The sequence below is a fragment of the Gnatocerus cornutus genome, chromosome 8, assembly GCF_029298725.1.
Source record: "Gnatocerus cornutus isolate USDA-ARS CGAHR chromosome 8, icGnaCorn1.1, whole genome shotgun sequence".
NCBI classification, from domain to species: domain Eukaryota; kingdom Metazoa; phylum Arthropoda; class Insecta; order Coleoptera; family Tenebrionidae; genus Gnatocerus; species Gnatocerus cornutus.
In genome coordinates, this window is record NC_142240.1 from 10,360,762 (window position 1) to 10,383,080 (window position 22,319).

At 39.1% G+C, this 22,319-nt stretch overlaps 1 protein-coding gene across 1 annotated transcript in view; it reads left to right on the forward strand.

Annotated features, from left to right (window-relative positions):
• The first annotated feature begins 332 nt into the window (after positions 1–332).
• Tmtc2 (Transmembrane O-mannosyltransferase targeting cadherins 2) overlaps positions 333–22,319 on the forward strand; it is a 41,445-nt gene continuing 19,458 nt past the window's right edge. Inside the window, exons 1-4 of the mRNA XM_088042940.1 lie at positions 333–520; positions 6,482–7,232; positions 13,171–13,918; positions 14,208–14,322. Coding sequence (XP_087899066.1) covers positions 435–520; positions 6,482–7,232; positions 13,171–13,918; positions 14,208–14,322 — 1,700 coding nt within the window. The 5' untranslated portion in view covers positions 333–434. The remainder of the gene's footprint in view (positions 521–6,481; positions 7,233–13,170; positions 13,919–14,207; positions 14,323–22,319) is intronic.

The window sequence follows — 22,319 nt, forward strand, 5'->3', positions numbered from 1 at the left end:
GACTCCGGTGACTCCGGTGCCACCTGTACAGCGTCGGACCTGCGCGCGCTTGTGCGGGGCGTGTAGGGTGTCCCACACCGAGGGTCGATCATCAGTATTCGCGCAATGGTCGTGTCGACTATATAACGGCGGTTTGTCGTCGGCGCCTCGCTCAGTTCCGTCTTGGTCCTCCAGGTGAACTCCACAGGTTCCGCGTGGGCGCGCGTGCACAATGGGCGCAAACCCATCACTGTTGTCGTTTTCAAAGTAGACGGAAAAGAAGCTTTTCTTTCAACTGTAAAAAGTCTTCGGCCCTTTTAATGTGTAAGCCTGGCACGGACGGTGTAAATGATCTAACATATTTCAGCGCTTTGCTGAGATTAGCGCACGAAGGGTAAGCGCGGCGCAACAAGTCACGGTATCTTCGCCCATCGAGAGATGTGCTGACCCCCAGCATGGATTATGTCAGCTCGCTCTGCTGTCTACTCGCATTCCTGCTCTACTACAACACGTTGGATGCAGGATTCGTGTACGACGACCGGTGAGTTGCTGGAAAAACCCGAAAAATTTTTCTTTCATTTTTCACCAGAACGCTTTGTCGCAGCAGGAACGAAATCTTAATCTTAGCACGACTTCAACATCCTGCGAGGACACGTTGCGCCATATTTCAGAACACTCAAAACTGGGACATTCCCTTAGAGAACTTTTTCCACAAAAACTTTCTTTAAAGACTGAATTCTAAAACCGTAAATCTCCCTATTCAATTCGCCGCTGTATTTAAAATTGATTAAAATTCTTCCACGAAAACAAACTGTCACCTCCTCTTTCCGCGAAACTATCTCGTGCTTCGCTTCCGACGTTATTTTCATAACGTTAATTGTGGAATGTTTGCGCACTGCTACGAAACAGACAACAAAACTAAACAGGATTCTGTCTGATACCGGAAAATTGAACTGCATTATACACTCTGACGTTCAAGGAAAACACAGAATCGACTTGTGCGAATTTAGAACGCGCCAGAGACACACATTGTAAAAGCTTAATTTCCTCAGCGCATTCACGTAAATCGTGTCCTGTTCTGCTCCGCAGAGCTGCATTCACGGATAAATGCTATGAATATAAATGTGAAAACTATCATCCTTAAGGCGGAACAGGAACGAGCCGTTTTCAAACACATTTTTCTCAGTCCCAACCTAAATTTAATTAATGTTGTCACATTATACTCCCGACTCGTAATTGCCCTAATTGCCGAAGCGCTCCCTAAATCAAAGAACCAGGTTTGCCAACAACCCTTAACTCACCCCATATCGGAAAATCGTTCCGAACGGTCAATTGATCGGCTTATGGTTCGAGTTGCGGTTTTGAAATCTTCATGTTTCATTCCCGGAATCGCACCCGGAACAGCCCCGGAATTTTTATGCTGAAAGATGCATCTTTACAAAAATACAATAAAGTTCTGGAAGATACGAGCTCGTTCCGATAACTCGCCCGATTCACGAAACAGAAAATTACATTTTGTTCTTTTCAACTTGAAGAAATGTGGGCGCATTTTTCAGGTAATTACTGATATTAAAGTTTATTCGGGATTTACATGCAAGAACAGAATCAGATCTTGCTACGTCAGCGATAACGATATCAATCTACGTATTCTTATTAACAAAAATAATTATTACAAAGAAAGTTTTGTAGTTAAATTTTAATTACAGACAAGCTCTTGATTATGGTTTAATGGAGGCATAAACAATTCCACTGATAAGACAGCTATGTTTAAAAAGTCCATTTTAAACTTTATAGTGAACAAGAACAAGATTTGCCTAGTGATACACTTGTGATAAATGTTGTATCGTGCCGCATGCAGACCCAAATAGCCTTGACGCCAACACATGTCATTTTTATTTCTTATTTAACATTGTTTAGACAAGTTGTCGCTCCACTTGTGCCAAAACCAAGATGACAAAACGCAGTAATTAAACAGGCACGCATGCTATTTAGTCGTTTGAATTAAATTTATTTAAAATTCGAACAGGCGGATCCACTAATATTTTCGAGGGCATGATAGATAAAATACAAATATCATGTTTGGAATATTTGATCATATTATGTATAAAACAACGAAATAAATCCTGGATGTGCCCCGGTTTTAAAATAATTTTGCTCTGTAACAACAGTATTGAATCCTGTGTCAAGTTAATGTGGTTTTAACAAATTCAGGTAAACATTATTCAGGGAGGAAATTTAAATTTTTATGTTGCAAAATGGAAATTCGTTTTCAAACTTTTAATTCAATATGTTAGAACATAGTTAAAAAAATATATTGCAAATTTTTCTCTGGCAATATGATTGAATGTACAACACAATCAATTTTTTTTGCAATATTTAGGAGTTGAAAGTCACGACCTTTGACCGATCGCAAAAGCATAAATATTTAAAAAACTTTTCCGGTGTTTCAATATTTGATTTTGTTTTTGTACGGAAAAAGAATGAAAACGTATAAATAAAAGAGCAAACGAATATTAGATGCGTTTGTTAGGAAAATCTTATAAAATATCTTATTAATGTTTTTATGTTTATGTTAAGTGAATTGAATTATAAATTAACTTCTTGAAGGAGTAAATTACTTCTGTATTAAAATTAAATTCTAGGACAGTTTTGAAAATTGCAACGAAAACGATTTCAAGACGAAAAAATGTCTTTCAGAAAAAACGTTTGATATGTTGTGAATTTAAACGTTCTCTAATGTAGAAATAAATTGTCGGAAAGCTCTTTCAGCTTGTAAGTTTGCATAAAAACTCATTTTAACAACCGGTGTTTGATGTTTCAGGATTTGTATGAAAGAGCAAACAATACAAACACGAAATGAAGGAAAGAAAAAAAAACAATAAGGCCAAACAATGATTTTTTCTACATTCGTCTTGTTGCGCATATTCATTAGTCGTAGAAAAAGCTTAGAAAGAGGGGACAGGAACAATAATAAAAAAGTAGTAAAAGTGGTTAATTTAGAATTACTGTTTGTTACTTGTGAGAGAAAATATTCAATTCTTTTAATCCCTTGTGTGAAAGAATAATAACCCCAGTACAAATAATCACAAAAATAGAAAATCCCCCAATATCCGCTAATGTCCACATCCCTCCAGCCTCCACAGACGCACTTTGTACGTGTTATGATTCTCAAACGGAGCCGTTCAATTAAATTCTGTTGGCATCGTTTGCGACCGACAACGGGCGTGTATACACGCTGTGTTATTGCCGCCGCCCCTTTATGAACCCCTTTCATCCGCAGCAGCGGCCTTTGAGATGTCGCGCTACAACCCGAGCCTCCAGATACTGCGGCCGCCCCTTTGTATAATGATAATCTCTGTCACTACCTTATTTCGTCACTGAATATAATCCGACTTCACTGCAATGTGCTACAGATGGCGGCCTACTTGGAGGTGGTGATAAAATCAGAATTCAATGGGACAAGTGGAAGTGACGGCTGGATTCCGTAACGTGTGGCGGCTGTCTATACATGGAAAATTTAAAATAAGCTCGTTCTATTGGCTCTTTTGAAGCTGGATTCAATCGGGGCATCCTATTCCGAGGACAATTTCCACGATTTTACGTAAGCGGGAGAGATATTGCTGAAAGGAGTTAAAGCGAATAAAGAGGGGCGGAATACCTAATACATGCAAAGTGGGCAGGAGCGACGGGGCAAGGTCGAAAAGATAAAGAAAGCCAACATTTTTGACAGGAATTTCTCGTTTTAATTGCGTCCCTAAAAATAAATCCTTTTTTATTATACCTACATTATAATCCTAAATTAAAACACGCAAAAGCGTGCAAAAAGGGGTCTTTAAAACACTAAAGCTTTAAAGTCGTCTAGGTAACAAGAAATAGTAAAATGTCAGGACCAATTTTTATTTATAATATAAACATGAAAATTACAATTACTATTGTTTGAAATTTCAAAGCCCGCCGCTTGAAGCTGGTTACTGTTGTGTGTTGCTTCTAATTCATAACTAGTAGAAGCTTTTTCATTTTCATTCTTCTGTTGGACGTCCACAGCTCTTGATGAAGTTGATTTAGCAACCGATGTGTTCAGAACTCCAGCAATGCGTTTGGAAACAACTATTTTGTTTGAAGTGGATTCTTCAATATAGCCACTAGCCACACTCGAAGATTTCCATCTCACCTGACGTTTCAACTCATCGATGCCACCACTGTTTCCCATAATCGTATGAAGTTAGTCGGAAAGCATGACCAGCATACTTCTCAGCGTCGGATAGATTCAGAATTAATCGCAGTTCTGCATGTTCTGATAGCCTTTTAATATCTTCACTCATTTTCTGAACGGATTTTTACAAACGTGAAAAAGTGTGCTTAACAACGTAAACAAACAATTGCTTGCTAACCGTCTCTACGAAAACGATTCACAAACAACCTTTGATAATTTTATTGGGTAAATTCACAATTTTTCAATGCTCCTTAAGGATTGTAAATGGATAGGTATAATAAAAAATAGCGTATAACACTCGTTTATAAGCGCCTTTAAAACACTTACGACGTTAAAAGCACTCCGCTGACGCGTCGTGCTCTTAAACTCGTCGTGCGTGTTTTAAAGGCTTGCTTATAAACTTGTATTATAATATACTATTCCTAAACTAGATGCGCCACTAACGACGCGAAAAACGTCAATTCTGCGGCTGATGTTTCCCCAGCAAGTCAACTAAAGCCCGAGATCGCTTTTCTAATTATTGTTTGTTCGACGTCCGCAGATTTATCGTCGAAACTTCGGCCCAGTTCTCCAGGATCGCATAAAATTAACCGCTTGGAATGGACTTCTGTCGAAGAAGTACAAAAGAAAGAGCAAAGTAACCGATTGATGGGTCTGCCCATTATTCTACGTTTAGCCAACTCAACCACTTAAGCACTTACCTTGCAGCAAATTGTATTATCTCAGATTTAAACTGGGGCCGTATGTTCAATTCAATTCAAATTATGATTTATGCATTCTAGTGCAGACGGACTAACGATCGTCTTTTCATCGCTTCAAATTTCTCCAGAATCATTTATCTTCTGTTTTAATTAACTTCCGCGTTGTGTTTTTAAGGAAAAAATGACGGAAGTGCGCCGAGAGCCAATTACGGTGCATGCAAGGTGGCGGTGTGTCTTTAGTTTTTTAACTTGAGAGTTTAAGGAGAAAAGAAAACATTTTAGTGGAGTTGACTGTCGACATACGTTGTTTACATTAATTACGAGTAAGAAAATAACTAAAATTTCGATCCCATTAAGGAATTACCGCCTTCATCCATTAACCCGTTCCCTGTAATTTTTCCGGGCTTCTACTTTTTGTAATCGGAGACAATATTTTACGTAAGGAAATGGCCGCGGTAATCGTTATTCGATTAATATTTACATCACGTGCAAGCCAAATTAATCGTCAGACATAAAATTTCCATTCTATTTGTCCGTCTGATGGGAAAAATCCATTTAGTAAACGTTTTAGGTGGTGAAGAAGCAATTAAATTAGATATCCTTTTCAGAAACCTGAAACATTATCCATTACGACGATTCTTGCTTAGATAAGACTGATATTTATCGAAATGTGAAAGCTTTTACGCTTGTTTTTCTTCAATGAAAATCGATCATTTCTAACGTGCCAGAAAACAATTAAATTCGCCCGTTTCTTCGAGTTTTTTAATCTCCAATTAATATTCCATACATTTTAATGGTTACAAATTACATTATTTTGAAGCGATACTTATTCTTTTTCGTTCTCTGGGTTGAACACGAGGAATGTCCAGATCGATATGTCATTATTTCAAGTCGTGGGTGTTTACACGTGTTTCTTTTGTTTTATTCGATGAACTGTCATACTAAGTAAAGATCCCATGATGAATTACCGACATTTCTTAAATAATAAACTTGTCAATGCGCTTAGCTAATTACAACTCGCTTAGTTTGATCGATTTCAGATGGTTGAAATTGACTGTCTGTATATCTTTACCGAATTGAATCGCTTCAATTTAACTATTTATTTTTGATTTGTGGGAAGTGGATTTCGGTCATAACTAGGCAGGCGATGAATCGGTCATTAAAGCCGCCAGCAGTCAAGAATTTCCATATAAATTAGCTCGTGTTCGTCGCTGGCAAACAAAGCCGCGTCCGTCGCAATTTTTTTGATGGACGTTTCTCTCTTCATAAAAAATTTCCTTTCAACCCTCGTCACTTGTAGCTTCTTGGTCGGTTTCGGACATGATGACACCGAGGTCGTTCGGACATTGTTTTGAACATGCACAACCTGCACGTAACATCGATACGAACAACAGTCCGTCATTAATGTCGTGCATGTAATGGTGGTCGTGGCCCATATTTCATTGCATGTCACAATGTAGCAATAACGAATGTCGTTTCAATTAGAACCAGTTAAATGCTGCACAATGATCTACAGCTAGATTCGATTAAACGCCCACTCGAACATTTTCGAAATCATAGATCATTATTTTTGTGCTTTTATTTGCAGTCGGGCCATCCTGAGCAACCCGGATCTGCTCCCGAAGACGCCTTGGAGTCGCCTGTTGGAAGATGATTTCTGGGGAACACCGCTGACGGATAGTGGCTCGCATGGCTCGTATCGGCCTCTTTGTGTGCTAACCTTCCGCTTGAACTACCTCCTTGGAGGCTTCCAACCATGGGGTTACCACCTCGTCAACGTACTCCTTCACTGTTTAGCCACCGCTCTTCTCGTCAAACTAGCCCGACAAGTTCTTCCGAAATCCAAGTCTTCAGTTGGACCCGCCATCACCGGTCTCATCTTCGCAGCACATCCCATTCACACAGAAGCTGTGGCTGGGGTGGTCGGCCGAGCCGATTTGGCCGCTTGCAATTTCTATTTGTTATCGTTTCTGGCTTATGTCACGCACACGAAACATAGAGACTCGCTCTGTTGTTATCGATGTTTTTCGAACAATAAAGAGGATAGCATGAAGCAGTTGAGGACTTTGAAGTACCAGAAGTTTGTTTATAGTTTACAGAAGAATGTGACGAGTTGTAATTGGCCAAAGAGGTTAGGGAGGGAGGTAGTACACAGTGGGGTGGTCTTCCGGATGGATCTGAGGGAGAAGAAGTGTTGGGGGAGCGGCGTCAAGCAGTGGATATATTTGGGGTTGAGTGTGGTTTTGGCGTTGGCGGCGATGTTGAGCAAGGAAACAGGGATTACTGTGTTGGGGATGTGCATGGTTTATGATTTCATCTACAGCCCCTCACTAAAAAAGGCAAGTACTAAAATAAATCACTAATTAAAAAGAAAAGACAGACCAGTGCAAACTGTTGCATTTTTAACTTGTTGTTGCTCGCATGTGATGCAGAATTGAGAACATCGAACGTCCCTTGTGGCTAATAGGATAATTGTGGGGATCAATATAAGTTGCTATTAAATATTAATTGAGCGTACTTTGTAATTACGATTGATCGGAATTTATCAATCGAATATAAAATTTAGTAGTTTTTAAACCTGAGTAGAGCAATTTTTAACACAAACGGGTCAAAAAACGATGAATATTGAATGGAAATTCTACTTATTTAAAGTTCATTGTGCAGAGGGACCATTTTTGTTCCGGTTTGATTCATAAATCAATGGTAATTTAGTTTCTTCCTGTCTAATTTTGCACTACATTTTCATCATTAAAATGTATAAAAATGTATACACTAAATAACTACATATTTAATTATATGATTATTTAACTAAAATGTTGTGTTTAAACATAAATAAATTAAAATTGTCGATTTATAACTTCCTAAACGTCATTTTTCCTGCAGAACATTTTCTAATTTACAAAGGAGCAATTTTAAAAATCAGCAGGATTTGAAAATGATAAGTTAGATAGCTGTAATGAATACATGTTGATGTTGATTAATAGATGGCTCCACATGCAAGAGTCAAATTTATTAGTATTGTCGGAATTTTGTAATTTTGGTTTAACTCCGCCCACATGAATAAAAGACGATTTGCATTTAACGAATTAAAAGAATGACAGGCTCCGTTTACGTAACAGATCGTAAATTTGACACATGTCAAAAAAGTTTCGTCTTCAAATGTGTGGACTTCTGACCAATATTAAGAAAGTGAATCAGACTTTCAAGTAGAATTCTATTGGTCCAAGTAGGTGGCGTTAAACCAAAGTTACAATTTTTGACAAATGTGACAGTTCTTGTTTGACGTTCCGCAGGAATTGCAGGAGTTTTAAAAATCAGCATCGAGTAGCACGCTCAGCGAAATGACCAATCGCAGAGTCACAATTTAAATTTGGCACCTACAAAAAATATCTGCAGGAAATATAAGGTTTAGTGATAAAATAAATTAGTTCTACCTCTAGTTTTATAAATAACTACTTTTTGAGCAAGGAAACTTTGATTAGAGTTTTGTAGTGTTGTTCAACAAAAAAAAAAGATGAAAATAACTTTAAATATTTGCATACTGTTTACCAAATTTAAAATTTAAAAGTTGGTAATTAGTAAAGAGAAAACTATAATTACGTCCCGGGAGGTTTTCCATTTTTTTTTAATTTACAGAAGCTTTGCATGTTTAACGAGTCTTGAAAATTTTTCTGGCTATTTGGAATTTTCTATTAGAATGAAACGAGCTCCTAAACGTATCAGTTGGGGTGGTAATGTGTAACGTTCTTCTTTCACTTTTTCGCCGTATTAAAGACGATAAATTTTAATCTATGATAAAGCAATTCCGTCTCGCCCCACTTTTTTATCTACCTCTATAGAAGTGCGCTTCGTTCGTAAACTTGGAAAATCCCCAGCGAATTGATTGGCTTTACGTATCGAAGTTGAAGTGCTTTACCTTCGAGTTTAGAGTGGCGAAAATGAATTGATTTTCTTCGGTAACTCGCTCCAACTTACTAATCTTCATAATAACTCAGATTTGTGTAGTGAAGTCGGTCCTGGCGATAATTTGTCGAAGTGCACGGAGTTCGGGTATTAAATTTTTAACCATTTCGCTCACGAAACGGCCATTGATCCTCGCTCTTCGATGAGAACGAGTCGCAATAAACCCTTCGGGGAGGCTCTTCGCCTGAGGAACGTGTTAATGTGTCACGTTCTAGCCGCTATCTCTTCTTGTCGTCCGGTCGTCTGCTTTCCCAAGATTGGAAAACTTCGCACCAGATATATGGGGTTGCAAATACGGACTTGTGCCCGCAAAAGACAGTAAAAACAGGGAGGCCATCCGACTTCGTTAAAGGCCTAATGGAAACGGCCGAAGAAACGAACAGGACAAAGGAAAATCGAGGGATAACACGGGAATTTTTCATGCGATGCGCAATAATAAATCCTCCTTCATTTGCTAGAAAATGCCAAGGGAGAGACTCAAACACAAAACATGAAAAGTGAAATCGGGGAGGTATGTCCGGAATTTTGGGGCGCCGGACACAAATCACGACTATTAAAGTTGGGAGCAACAAATGCGAGCTTTTCAACTCATTTCTCTTCCGGACTCTTGGACTTGCGATAGACGCACGACTGCTCTTTCGCATTCAGACCCGTTTATAATGATAATCGTTATATCCACCAACGCCACGAGAATCTGAATGCTGATATCGACATACAAATATACGTTCCAAAATTTCGAACGTCTCCATTAACTCTTTGTTTATAACCCCCATCTGTCGCCGCCGTCTGCTAATTCCGCATATGAAGACGTTGAGGAATGAGAGTCTACAATGGCCGACACCGCCACCGTATTTACATGTTTATCAGACCGGCCGACGCTGCCTCCGGGATTTATTGGCGCTATTCGTGTAATGTAATGGCGCGAAGAACCGGAGACGGATACGGGTCTAACTTGTGCTGACTGCTGAGCCGCGCCACCCTAACTCACCCCCTACAGCTCAGGGAGATTGATAACGATGCAGCCACTTTGCGGCCGGAGAGAAGCTCCCCTGTCCCCCAAATGTGACTCTAATTTTCAATTGAAATTCGATGCTTCCGTTTATCATTGATGCCCCATTTGAAATTAAAATCAAATTTCAAAAACGTTTTAGTTTATAAAGTGGAACTAACGAGAACGAATACTCAGAAATTCGTTACGAGAGGGTGCAAAGTTTTGAAAATTTTACGGTTATGCAAAAATTGGCTCTTCATAAATCACAATTACGGTGGGTAAAGTTGGTAAAATTTTAACCTTGTTACGTGTTACGTGGTGTGATTCATTTTCGTTGTCGTTTTTTTATTATTTTTACGACCAAGCTATGTGCTCTACGAAATTAAATACAACAGAATAAGAATCAAAAGATTTGCTACAAAGTAAACTCAACGGTTGTTATTTTACCTACACAGAACTAATGTTTTCCTTTATCTCTTTCGTAATCTAATCTGCCTCTGTATATTCTCTTTGTTTACTTCAATTTGGTCTTCCAGCAACTATCATGGATTCTTGAAGGGTCTTGCCATAAAATATTCAAAAGCAATTGCCATGGAGATTTATCCGATGCTACGTTTTATTGTTCTTTTCTTTGACGATTAGCTTACACTAAGCACCGAAAAGGAAGGAATAACTCAATGAGCCTCGTCGAGCTCTTAAAAAAAATAACGCAAAAATGGTGGATGCGCCTCCAAAAATTTCTAATTTATTATGAAAGTTTCACTCGAAATGTGATTCATTTCTTGTATCTTTTTTCGAAGAGAAATTTTCTTAACTCCTCCGTCGATAATTCATTACAGCTCGGCCCGGAGAATCCGATTTAGGCCGTTATCATCCACAGCCCGATATTAACTCTCTATGGGTCAACATGCGGAATCAATTCCGGTTAAGGTGGTGCGATAGCATCGCGCCGACACATTAACACGATCGAAGCGACTCCGGGCACGCGTCTATCGTGTATACTTTACCTACATAACGTTCTAGCGTGGAGCTTATCTGATATCGCCGGAGTAAATTCTGTCGAACACGGTTCGATCGAACGCATCAGTGCGAAATGTTGGTTCGAAAAATACGAGGTCATTTGGATTTTCGCCCCCGTCCCGCTCACGACACCAAAATCAATTCGAAACTGAAGCCCGGACCGCTCAAATTGCTTTTCTTACTTTATTTCGTTCGTTCAATACGTCTTCTTTCGGGGAAGACAGTCCATAGATATTTGCCGACGCGGTGTTGACTGAACAATTTGTCGGGATCAGTGGCGGTGTATCGAATGTAAACACACGGAATCCACGAAAAAACGAAACAAATAGGGCGAAATCGGACGCAGCGACAATTGCGAGGCGCAGATTTACAAGAAAAATGCGCCTAAAGGGGCTAGACGACTCCCACGTGAGAAATTTCAGCGTTTAACTGCAACTAGTTATTACAGTTTTTACCTCTGAGTAATGGCCGTGAAATAACAGAAATTCTTTTTAAAGGCCCCAACAATCCGAAATGGAAATTTATGTAAACTGGTTTCAGCCGAAAACAGTTAAAAAGACAGTTATCACGCTTTAAAACGCTTGTATAAAAATAATCGGAGCAAAATGCACGTTCTAGTTCATGAAACAGACAGGGACGGCTTACACCAGAAACACATTGGGAGATATATTGCGAGTACACGTCCAATGGAGTCATGCAGATAAGAGGTGGGAAGTCCGGTCTAAATCGCATCCAGATCAATGGAGAGCGGGAAAGCGGTTTCATTCAATATCAATGGAAATTTTCTCCCAGTTTGAAGCCAAAACGAAGAAGACTCCCACTGAAAGCTTGAATAGAGAAAAATTTTGCCCTTTTGTCTCCAGGGTTGTTTCATTTCAAACGCCACGAAAAATGGAAAATGAAATGAAAAGTGATGTACACATTTTCACGAGCATAAACTTTCATTTGGGTGAAACAAAAAGTGTTGTAGTGAAAACGGAATTACGGCTTCAATATCTCGTTTCGAAAGTTATGTTAAAAGTTAACTTGTGTAATGAAATCTCCATGTACTCTCTTTTGTAAAGATCCTTGTAATAAAATTTTACATTTTAACAGACATTTATTTCGTCTGGAAAAGTCCATTTTTCCTGAGCCTTGTATAAAAAGCTTCATATTATAAATCGTTGTGCTTTTAGCAGGATCAAAAATGGTGGATGCGCCAGCACTAGTTTTATGGGAGTAATTATAAAAATTCGATGCTCTAATTTATTTGCTTTTTGCTCTCTGGTTGAGTTATTGTAATTTTACCTGTTTACAAAAATCGGAATTCCTTCGTCAATTTTTTCAAAACTTGCTAATTTAGCTGCTGATATAATTAGTTTGACTATTTTAAACGGCGCTGTTGGCAATCAAAATAACATTGTTTCATTTATACATTGTTTCATTTTTTCTACCATATTATCCGTCAATCAAAATAAATTATTTTATAGCCGACCAAAAATACTGTTTTTATTACAAATTAATAATTCAAAAATAAGTACCTCTTTTAGTTTTAAATATTGCGGTTTCCTGCGATAGTTCCATTCGTGCATAATTCAATAATCTCGGTTTTAACATGACTGTTTGAACTAATTTTTTACCCCAAACTGGCATAAATTGGTTACATGAGTGGCATCAAAATTAGCGTTGGTATTGTGTTCAATAATTAATTTTGTGCAATTTTAAACATTTTAGGTCTTCTTTTGTGTAAATATTTGACGTTTTTAATTGTGCAGTGACGTTTAAAACTAGAGCAAAATTAATTGATTTTATATCAAGCGAGCAAAATGGTGGATGCACCTGGATGCTTTTGCTAGAGTTAATTGCTAATGGCTTTGAGCATTAGGCTATTTTATCGGTTTAAAATTTTATGTGTAAAGTTTAAAGTCGCACAGATTTCGAATATAAAACAAAATTAATGCTATTATAGGGATCACTTTGTGAACATTTTCTAAAAGTCTCATTTATTATGACTAAGAAAGTGGGCACAAAAATAGAAAAACGTTTTTATAATGCCACGTTCGGACTACACCACTTATCGATTGTGAAAATTACATACTTGGAAACTTTATTACACACGGCTAGAATTCCTGTTACATGTAATTACGACATGAGTTTCGTTTTTGGTCCGTCAATAAATTCATAAAAAATGGATTGATTCATTTCTTATTAATTATGAACAATGTTCGTTTAAGAGCACCAGTTTGTCTGTCTTTTCTCTTCAAGGGTGCCTCTCGTCAGGTGGCAATCAATCACCAAAATAATTCCTCTTGTTCTAATTCCAGAAACAGTGGCGCAGCATGTTCGTCCTGGGAGCCGCTTCCGTCATCCTCTTGGCTATCCGCCTCCAATCTCCCGTCCCTCACTTCTCCACCGCCGACAATCCCGCCGCTCGCGACTCGAAATTCCTAACCCGTCTACTCACCTTCATCTACCTTCCCGTTTTCAACTTCTGGCTACTCCTTTCGCCCACCACCCTCAGTTTCGACTGGGGCATGGACGCCATTCCTCGCATCACGACTCTCAGCGACTTCCGCAACATCATCACTCTCTGTTTCTACACTCTTCTCGGTATCACCTTCAAGAAGTGCGCCTCGTCGCTCTACAGACCAGAAGAAAAAACGTGCCATTGTTGTCATTTGGATTTGTCGGACGTACACTCGGCGGCGTGTCGTACGACGAACAACAACAATTTGTTGTCGACATGTGGTTGTCGTCAGAGGAGTAGGACAGTTTACAGTGTCGTTTTGTTGTCGCTGGCGTTTCTGACTTTGCCGTTTCTACCAGCGAGCAATTTACTGTTTTATGTGGGCTTCGTGGTGGCGGAGCGGGTTTTATATCTGCCCAGTGCGGGACTGTGTTTGTTGGTGGGATTCGGGGGCGCCGCATTGTATAGAAAGTACCGCACGGCGTTCACGGTGGGGTTTATTGGGGTTTTGCTGACGTTCAGTGCTAAAACGGTGATGAGGAATAAAGACTGGAGCAACGAAGAAGCGCTGTACAGGGCGGCGGTCAGCGTCAACCCGCCAAAAGGTAAATTTTAAAAAGCATTTAAAAATGAACGTACTCGAACTGCATCCAATTTATTTATTCGTGCCGTACTAAACCGATAGCAGCAAGAGTTAATCCAATTACTCATTTCTGAAGTGGGTATATCTTCTGCATTTTAACATCGCGTGCAACATTAATCTATTTACTGCTTCAGAAACGTTCGAGTTTGTTTGACTTTCTTGAAACATGACTTCGAGATATATCATGCACGCTTTCAATACGTGCACTTTGTGAATTCCCAAACTTCTAAGACTGTGGCTTTGTTTTGCAGCGTATGGGAATTTGGGTAGTGTGTTGAGCAGCCAGGGCCGGGCCGCGGAAGCCGAATGGGCCTTCAGAAGAGCTTTACAATTCAGGCCCAACATGGCCGACGTCCACTACAATCTGTAAGTAGCCACTTTTTCAAACCAAACAGGTGTTGATCTCTTTAGAGTTTGACGACGTCGTAAACACGTCGAATTTTGGAGCATCTCCAGCGTCGCTCGATTTAAATCTTGGAGCACTCGTGTGAATAATCCGACATCTTTAAGAGCTTGCAACTTCAAAATTATTTTAAGTAGATTATCTTCCTCGGATATCGATACTCCGCCCTTTTCCCTATTTATTTTTATGAGTGCGGGCCGTGTAATTTTAGCGGCGCTGTCAGGAGCGGTCGTAATGGATCGCCATTCGATATAGTGCAGTCGATGACTGATTGATTGAGAGTGATTTCATGTTGGGAACACTGCACGCGAGTTTAGGAAACGGCCGATTACTCGAGTGGCTGGTACAAGTGTTGTCCAGATAGAGAATTGATTTTCTTCTAAACGAGAATGGCGTGATGGACGATTATTCCTATCTATACACGGCTTCTTAGGCCAAAATTGCGCACACGAAGCTGTTGCTCGTAAAATATACAGATTTAGATTGCGGGCTACTGGGGCGGAAGAAATGGCCCTCGGATTATGATCTAGATCTGCTCCAGATCGCGATAAATTCTTCTTCCCCTAGGAATATTCAGCGCGATCGGGAGCCCAGATTTCTTCAATTTTTGGCCGGGGATAAAAAACTATTTAATAGCAGCAGCGAGAGCCGTTTTAATTTCATGTCAGTTTAATTGGCGCTAATGCTCAGCAGTAGTAAAATTGATTGTAGAATATGGACGTTTATTTTATACGAGGTACATTAACGCGAGCATGAAATAATTTGTAAACTAAATAAATTTGATATTTCCCGGTCGCAATCAATTTTCGGGAGAATTATCAAAGCTTCTTCGCACGTTCCAGTCTGTTTCCGTGTCAAAAGTAATTTCAATTAGCGCGAATAAGGGAAGCGGGGTCTTCTCGATTAAATACACAATCGCAATTAGAAGCATTCCGGTTGTATTCTTCCGGAAAGCAATCGGTATTCTGTTTTCGTCCAACAAAGCGCTCCGACACGTGCTCGGCCTCCTGGCATGATGGGATTAACAGCCTATCGGTAATGACACGACAGGATGCAAAGATCGGCGGAACGTGTGCACCACCTATCGATTAGAACCGTCGGTGATGATCCAAGCCGAAAGCAAAAGTGAGAAGCGACGATAACGTGCGGTATTAAAGTGCGCATTAAAGGGGTGATGACGTCGATGCGATAAAAACACCCTCAACCCTAATTGCCACTTCTACAAGGACGGGATTTACACGTCCGAATTCATAAGTCCGTTACGGGATAAAAGGATTCTTTGCGCCGAACGGGAATTAGAGCTTCGGGATGAAATAAATCTCGTCAAATAACGGCCACATTTTAGGGAGGAATTTAGAATATTAACCGAGACTGGGTAAACTATCGAAATCCACTTTGCACGCCATGTAATTCAAACAAGTTTCAGAGGGAAATATCTCCTTCGTCCGTCTAATTGCACTGTGTTTTTAATCCTTTCGCTTACCTCTCCTCCTAATTGAAATTACCTCCGACACGGAGTCGCACCTTCGAAACGGTGGGATCTTTTCCGGCGCGGTTCTAATTAAAGTCCATGTATCAAAGTGGTGCCGCAACACGAAAAATAACTGCCGCTTCCTTCCCGACGGCGCGCGCGAAACTTTCATAATTTCCTTCATTACGACCGTGGGTCGGAATAATAACTTGCAGGGGAGAACGACAAGAACTCCTAATTAAAAATACTTAAATATGTCACGACCGCATTCGTGTAGAGGCGAGAATTTGTCGAGGAAAAAAAAGTTTCACCACTCGTGATTTATAATTCTGTTTTGAATTAAACTTGGAGGGAAACGTTACGAAACTTCAAAGGCGACGACAACGAAACTTGCATTATATGAGCCATTCTTCACTTTACTTCATGCTCAATTAAGTTTGGAGGGCTAACGAGCACCTGGACGACGGCGCCGGAGATAACGGAAGGTAATTAGGGGGAGTTTCGAGTTTGATCGACTTAAATGGTGGAGGTAGACATTGTGGACAGGAAAGTTTTCTTGTTTATTACTGACATTTTTTTTATTAAAGTTCTTATTCAGAGTATGATGATAGTTTAATGAGGATTATCTTCTTCTCGGCTGCTTATCCAGAGTACAAGCACCACTTGAGAATTTGCCATCTTTCACTGGAGCTCTCCGAAAACGTAAAAGATGGAGCAATTTACGCGCTAACTGAAATATGGACCAGTCAATTTCAGGGCCTCGTTTACGAACAAACGGAAATGTTACTCAAAATACACACTTTTTTTCCTGCTATCAAAGCTTGGCTCTTTCAATTCAGTTTAAACATTTTAATTGAGCGCAAAACCGCCAGTTTTCTCTTTGATTTTTGAAAACTCTGCATAAAATCGCAGCGACATGTATTTAAAACGAAACAACTGGTACTAATTTAAACGTGACTAAATAGAGCTCTGACGTAAAAAAACAATAATCATTCAATCAAAACCGGGCGCTTTGGCGTAAATTTAGTTTTATTCGGGGCGTGGGATTAAATGCTTTTTAAAAAGCAGCTGCTATCCGTAGTAGGTTTAGTAAAAGGCATCAAAGGCCACCGCTTCAAGTGCAATAATGGAGGATCTCATCATAAATTTTTAATGTAAAAGTTTACAAAACTGCCGCTGAATTCTGCATGCTTTCAGGGAAAATTATTTGAATACTTGCCCACAGGACAGCGCCTGTTTTTGATATTCCCCCACGATCGAACGCTATTTTTAATTCATAGTGTCAAAACAATGTAATATTCAAACACAAAACTTCCGCGCAGTAAAACACAATTGAATATCAGGCCAACAACATAAAACAGATAAATTTTCGTCAGGACGACAACCTAATTTAAGTTTGACACTACGGATGTTTAGTGAATGGAGTACAGCATGCTTCTTAGCTTCTCTCCACGCTCCCATAGATTTTCCCAGGGTTGCGGTGTAACTTTTACTCGAGCTTTATTGCTGCAGAACTGCGGAAGCAAGTGTTACCAACAATCACATCGAAAGAGAATTCGATTTCTGCGCTACGCCACCAGCTTGGCATACCAGATGAGGCGGAATCCAAGCTCGGAAAAAGTTTTAGTCAGGATATGTCACTAAAAAACAAATTGACATCGATTTTAGCAGTGACACCAATTTTTTTCGGACCAATTGTAATAGAGCTCCGGTGGGACACTATGCAATCAAGTTAAAAATGCAAAATGATCGACGAACAGGACAGAAATAACGAGACAAATCCACCGGATTGTGTATTTAGTCAGAAATTAATTGCTACTCGGATAGAAACTTCTGAAAAAAATCAATCAATGTTTAAAGTGAAACTTCTATTCATTATAAATGTGGTTTTTATTAAAAGTGAAACTGGGGGAAACCAACTGTCAGCAAGTTTTAATTGTCGTGATTTGAGTATTTTAATAGATTCATATAGATGCTCGATATGCAAATTATCCATACATATGCATATTTCGCTCTTCAGACCTAATTTTATAGCGCTGTTTAATTTAATGTGACGCAGACATAACAATGAGGGTGATTTTCCTGGCATTTGTTATAATTAGTTGTGGTTTTATTTAGGTATATATAACACATAAAACCAAGAGCACTGTAAATTTCACATTAAAACGTCGAATTTTATTGAAGTATTTTTAAACAGGTTACATGTAATAAATTAATGGCATTATACATGGTATTTAGTTTTTACAACACATCAATTTTTTTTATTGACGACGACTGATCGACATTTTTATTTTTGGGGGAACCAACAGAATAACCCATATTCTATTTCTCTATTCTATTTTCTTTTACACTTTTTTTTAATTTCACAGTACCTCGAAATAGGGGATTTTTAAGAACAGATTTGGATTCTACATTTTGCCTAAAATAAGGGCAAATTAGAATTCGCCTTACAAACAAATAAATATTCGCATCAATAATAGATATTTATTATATAAAGAGTGTAAGGACGCAAATTATTCACGACAAAAATCAGTTATTCTCGAAATCGTAGATCGAAGGAATAAGATTTTTGGAGTATTTTTGGAATATAATGCTAGATTTTATCCAAAGCCTCTGCTGATTGCAATTAAGGCATTAAAAGAATTGACAGAAATGACAGCAGTAACAAATTTTTAGCGTTTAGAAAGCCATGCTTGCATTGTTGTCATGGAAATGTAGTTTAATTTTCTTTAAAATGTTTAGAGAATAAAAGAGTACTTTATTTGTCTAAAATTTGTAAATAAAGCACTACTTTATTAGTGCATTTTGGATAAATTTTGTTAATAACATTTACAGATCATTTTCAAGAATTTTTCTCGGCATTATAACGTTGTCACATCGATTTGTATTATTTATTAGTTGAAAAAGCAGCTCAAAGTCTAAAGATGGACCAAGTTTGGAATCTATAACTCAGGCATTATAGAAGTTGGAGGCAAAAAAACACAAATTGACATTTTTTAACCCTTTGCATCAGACTTTTTTTTATTTTTTAACTCGCGATATTATTATCATTTAGGATTTGAGATAAACAATGCGCAAAGCGTTTGTTTATGTTCTATTTAGTTCTCTAGAAAGAATTCAACACGGCCGGTTTTAATAAAATTCACACTTTTCTGCAGTTTGACTTTAGCCCGAAATCTCAATTTCATTAGAAATTTTTTTAGAACAGATTTGAATTCTACATAAAATTCTGCTCAAAATAAGGAAAAAATGTAATAAATTTGCCCAATAAATAAAGAAGATATTCGCATCAACAGATTTTGGGAATAAAATTTAAAGATTAAATTCAAGAGTTTTTCTCTGCACTAAAAGGTGTCAAATCTGCTTGTATTGTATTTCAATCGAAAGAACAGGTCAAAATCTATAGACGCACCAAATTTGATATGGATAGGTCAAATGTTTTAGATGCTGGAGGCAAAAAAGAAAAAATAAAATTTTTAGCTCTTTGCATTGTAATAAAAAAAATTAAATTTTTAAACTCGAGATAAGATTATTATCATATAGGATCTGGGAGTGACAATAACTCAAATCGTATGTTCCTATTTTTCCTAATTTCGGAGGTATAGTTCTATATATTGGATTAAAAAAATCACAATTTTTTTTTGCAATTTGACACCACTCAGCATTCATTAGTCCCTTTAATTTTTGTATGTTTTTGATATTTACATTTTTCCAGCTAGACCCAACGTGATGTAGGTTTGAATTACCTTCTGCAAAATGAACGTAATAACGAATAAATTGTTTTTAATTTGACATATTTTTTTCGCATTTCACCAACATCACCAAATTGAAGTGCTTGGCAAACAAATAATTATTTAGAAATTTTTTCCAATTTGTAGTCGACGTTCGCTGGTAGATCCAAAATAACAAAGTATTGTATAAAATTCGGCATTTGAGAAATGTTTGTCAGTTGAATGGGTTTTTGAACTCCCGAATTCTAAACATGTCAAACTTAATTTAAAGTTGGTGTTGTGGTATTTTGGTTGAAAAATGCGGCGTTGTGCCGGTTGATAATTGTAGGAGTTTGTGGTCAGCGCAGAGAAGTTTGGTGTTCGAAATCGGGAATGTCGGTCAGTTATCGCTTATCCATCCGAAAGTTGTTGTTTCTGATGATGCATGGCTCTTGGTCGCGAGTTGCGCTGTGCAGTCGTATTGATCGCGGGGTAGACGACGCTTCAGGATGAAATGACCCGGATTGGTTGATACCACCAGAAATTGCCGGCAGTTCGCGGCTCGTAAACGTAAAAATTGCCGGTTATTCGGTAGATTGTATGTGTTTAAACGTCGATATCGCAGGCGGTTTATAGGGAGATATTTGTTAAACAGGGCGGCTCCGGGTAAACACGTTCCGTGTACTTTTGCACGTTTTACCACCGGCAATAAAGGTGGCGAATCCGAGAAGTCGAATCAAGACAAAGAGTGTATTCGGCAAACAACAAACTGAACAACAAACACTAAACAGCGATCAGAGCTGGATCTGAGTTGAGAAGTTCCCGGTAATTAGCGGCGGGATTGGGTAGTGATAATGCCGGAGGAGATGGGAAACTGATGAGGCTGCGGGGATTAGAGCAGTCTGCTTCGGGCAGGATTATACAATACATTAGGACGGAATATGAATTGAATATAATAGGAAGCAATGCCGTTATCCGAATTCTCGTAATCACGGGTCCGAACGCTCCCGATCTGCAAGAACGCGCCACGAACAAAGCCCTTTGTAAGGGTAAGACTGAATAGGGGTTGTTTAACTCGAGCTTGCAAAGTGGCGGCTCTCCCGGACACACTTACCTGCACGAGTTACCCAGTCAGAACGGCCGCCTGCTGCTTGATGGTGCGATTATTCACCCCCATTGTTCCTCAAGGTTGATGAAAATCCGGGAGGGCGCGCACACCATTATCTGGCGGCCTTACAAATCACCCCAGCATCGAGAAGTCAATATCGTTTAACTATTACAGCCGCGCTGCACGGTAATGATTTACTTGCCTTCTCTGCTACCGCCAGACATCCAGTATCTCCTATTGATTATATATGAGCTTTCCGACGTCTCTTGGGGGCGGTAAATTCATACGTTCTCACCAACTCCGATGCGATATATCCGAGAGGAGACTGCGAAAAGATGATACTAATGCCTCTGAAGGGTTTTATTAGAACTCGCGATATTGATTTATCACCAAGATTTCGGACAACCACTTTGGCACATTTTTAATAAAATTCACCGCTTATTTACGTTCACCCGATTTGTTTGCTCTGTCGTCATTATCTGTCTTTGCGTGCCAGTAATTGGATAAGTTTCGTTCAAAACGTCTGACAAACATGAGTAGTCATCTCCAAACACAATTTAACGCCACTCTTTGATTTCTGTTAATTAACCGCGTTCCGTGCAAATAACAAAAATGAATTGCCGATTGTCCATCCGTCCCTGGCTGTGCGTTCTCCCCTATAAAATCCCACATAAACTTAAATCAGCGACGGCACACAGCCCGGCAATCTCGGCTCCGATAAAAGAGCGTCGAGGCTAAATCTTGCGACATTTTTGAGCGGGGGACGCCGCCGCCGCTACCGCCACCGGAGTGAGAGAGTGAATCCGAATGCTTCATTCCATGTAACGAACGCAATTCAGGTTGCGGATACGTACATCAGTCCCGCTTTAATTGCCAATAAACATGATAAAGCATTCTAGGTCCTGTAGGAAACCCCTTTCGTCCTGACGCGAATCATTAACCACCCACATCCATCGTACATGGCTGTCGCTCCGACATAATACATTCTGATACTATACCTTCCACTGATGCGATGCTTTAAATGCCTCCTGCATACATCCAGCAGCAATCCGATTACTTAATGGCAACTCTCTCAACATTATTCAAGTTTTTGCTTCAAGACGATGAGAATATCATCCTATATATCCTTTAACACGCTTAATCCGGACGGAGTAAGCAGCAATAGTTAGGGGAACGAACTCGCTTCATTCGCGGAGTTTTTACTTCTTTTCTTTGGCGGTTACGTTCAAGCAAATGGATGAGCTGTTTAACATAATCAATATTAATGATATATTGTCAGGGGCGTACCTAAACCCTACTTTATTATCTCTTATCGGTTCTCGGGACGATACAAGGCCACTCTCGCTATCATTGCCGGACTTTTTATACGAGATATTCAGAATTGCTCGTTTTTGCTCCACTAGAGGGAAAAACCGGAAAACATTCACCAAGCGGACACTTCGAGGTTTCGCCTTCAACAATTATTGGTAGTTTTTTCAGGCACGAAAAAAGTGATATCCGCTGCCTCATAATACAGGACGAGAGGGTACTTGAAACGGTTATTGGACATTGTTGAGGGCCGACGAGCAATGAAATTGTCCGACATTTTTAATAAAAGGACGAAAATTCTAGAGAACCATTACTCAGTAATTTGACCCTTCTGTACTGCCTTGATTGAAACAACCCTCTCTC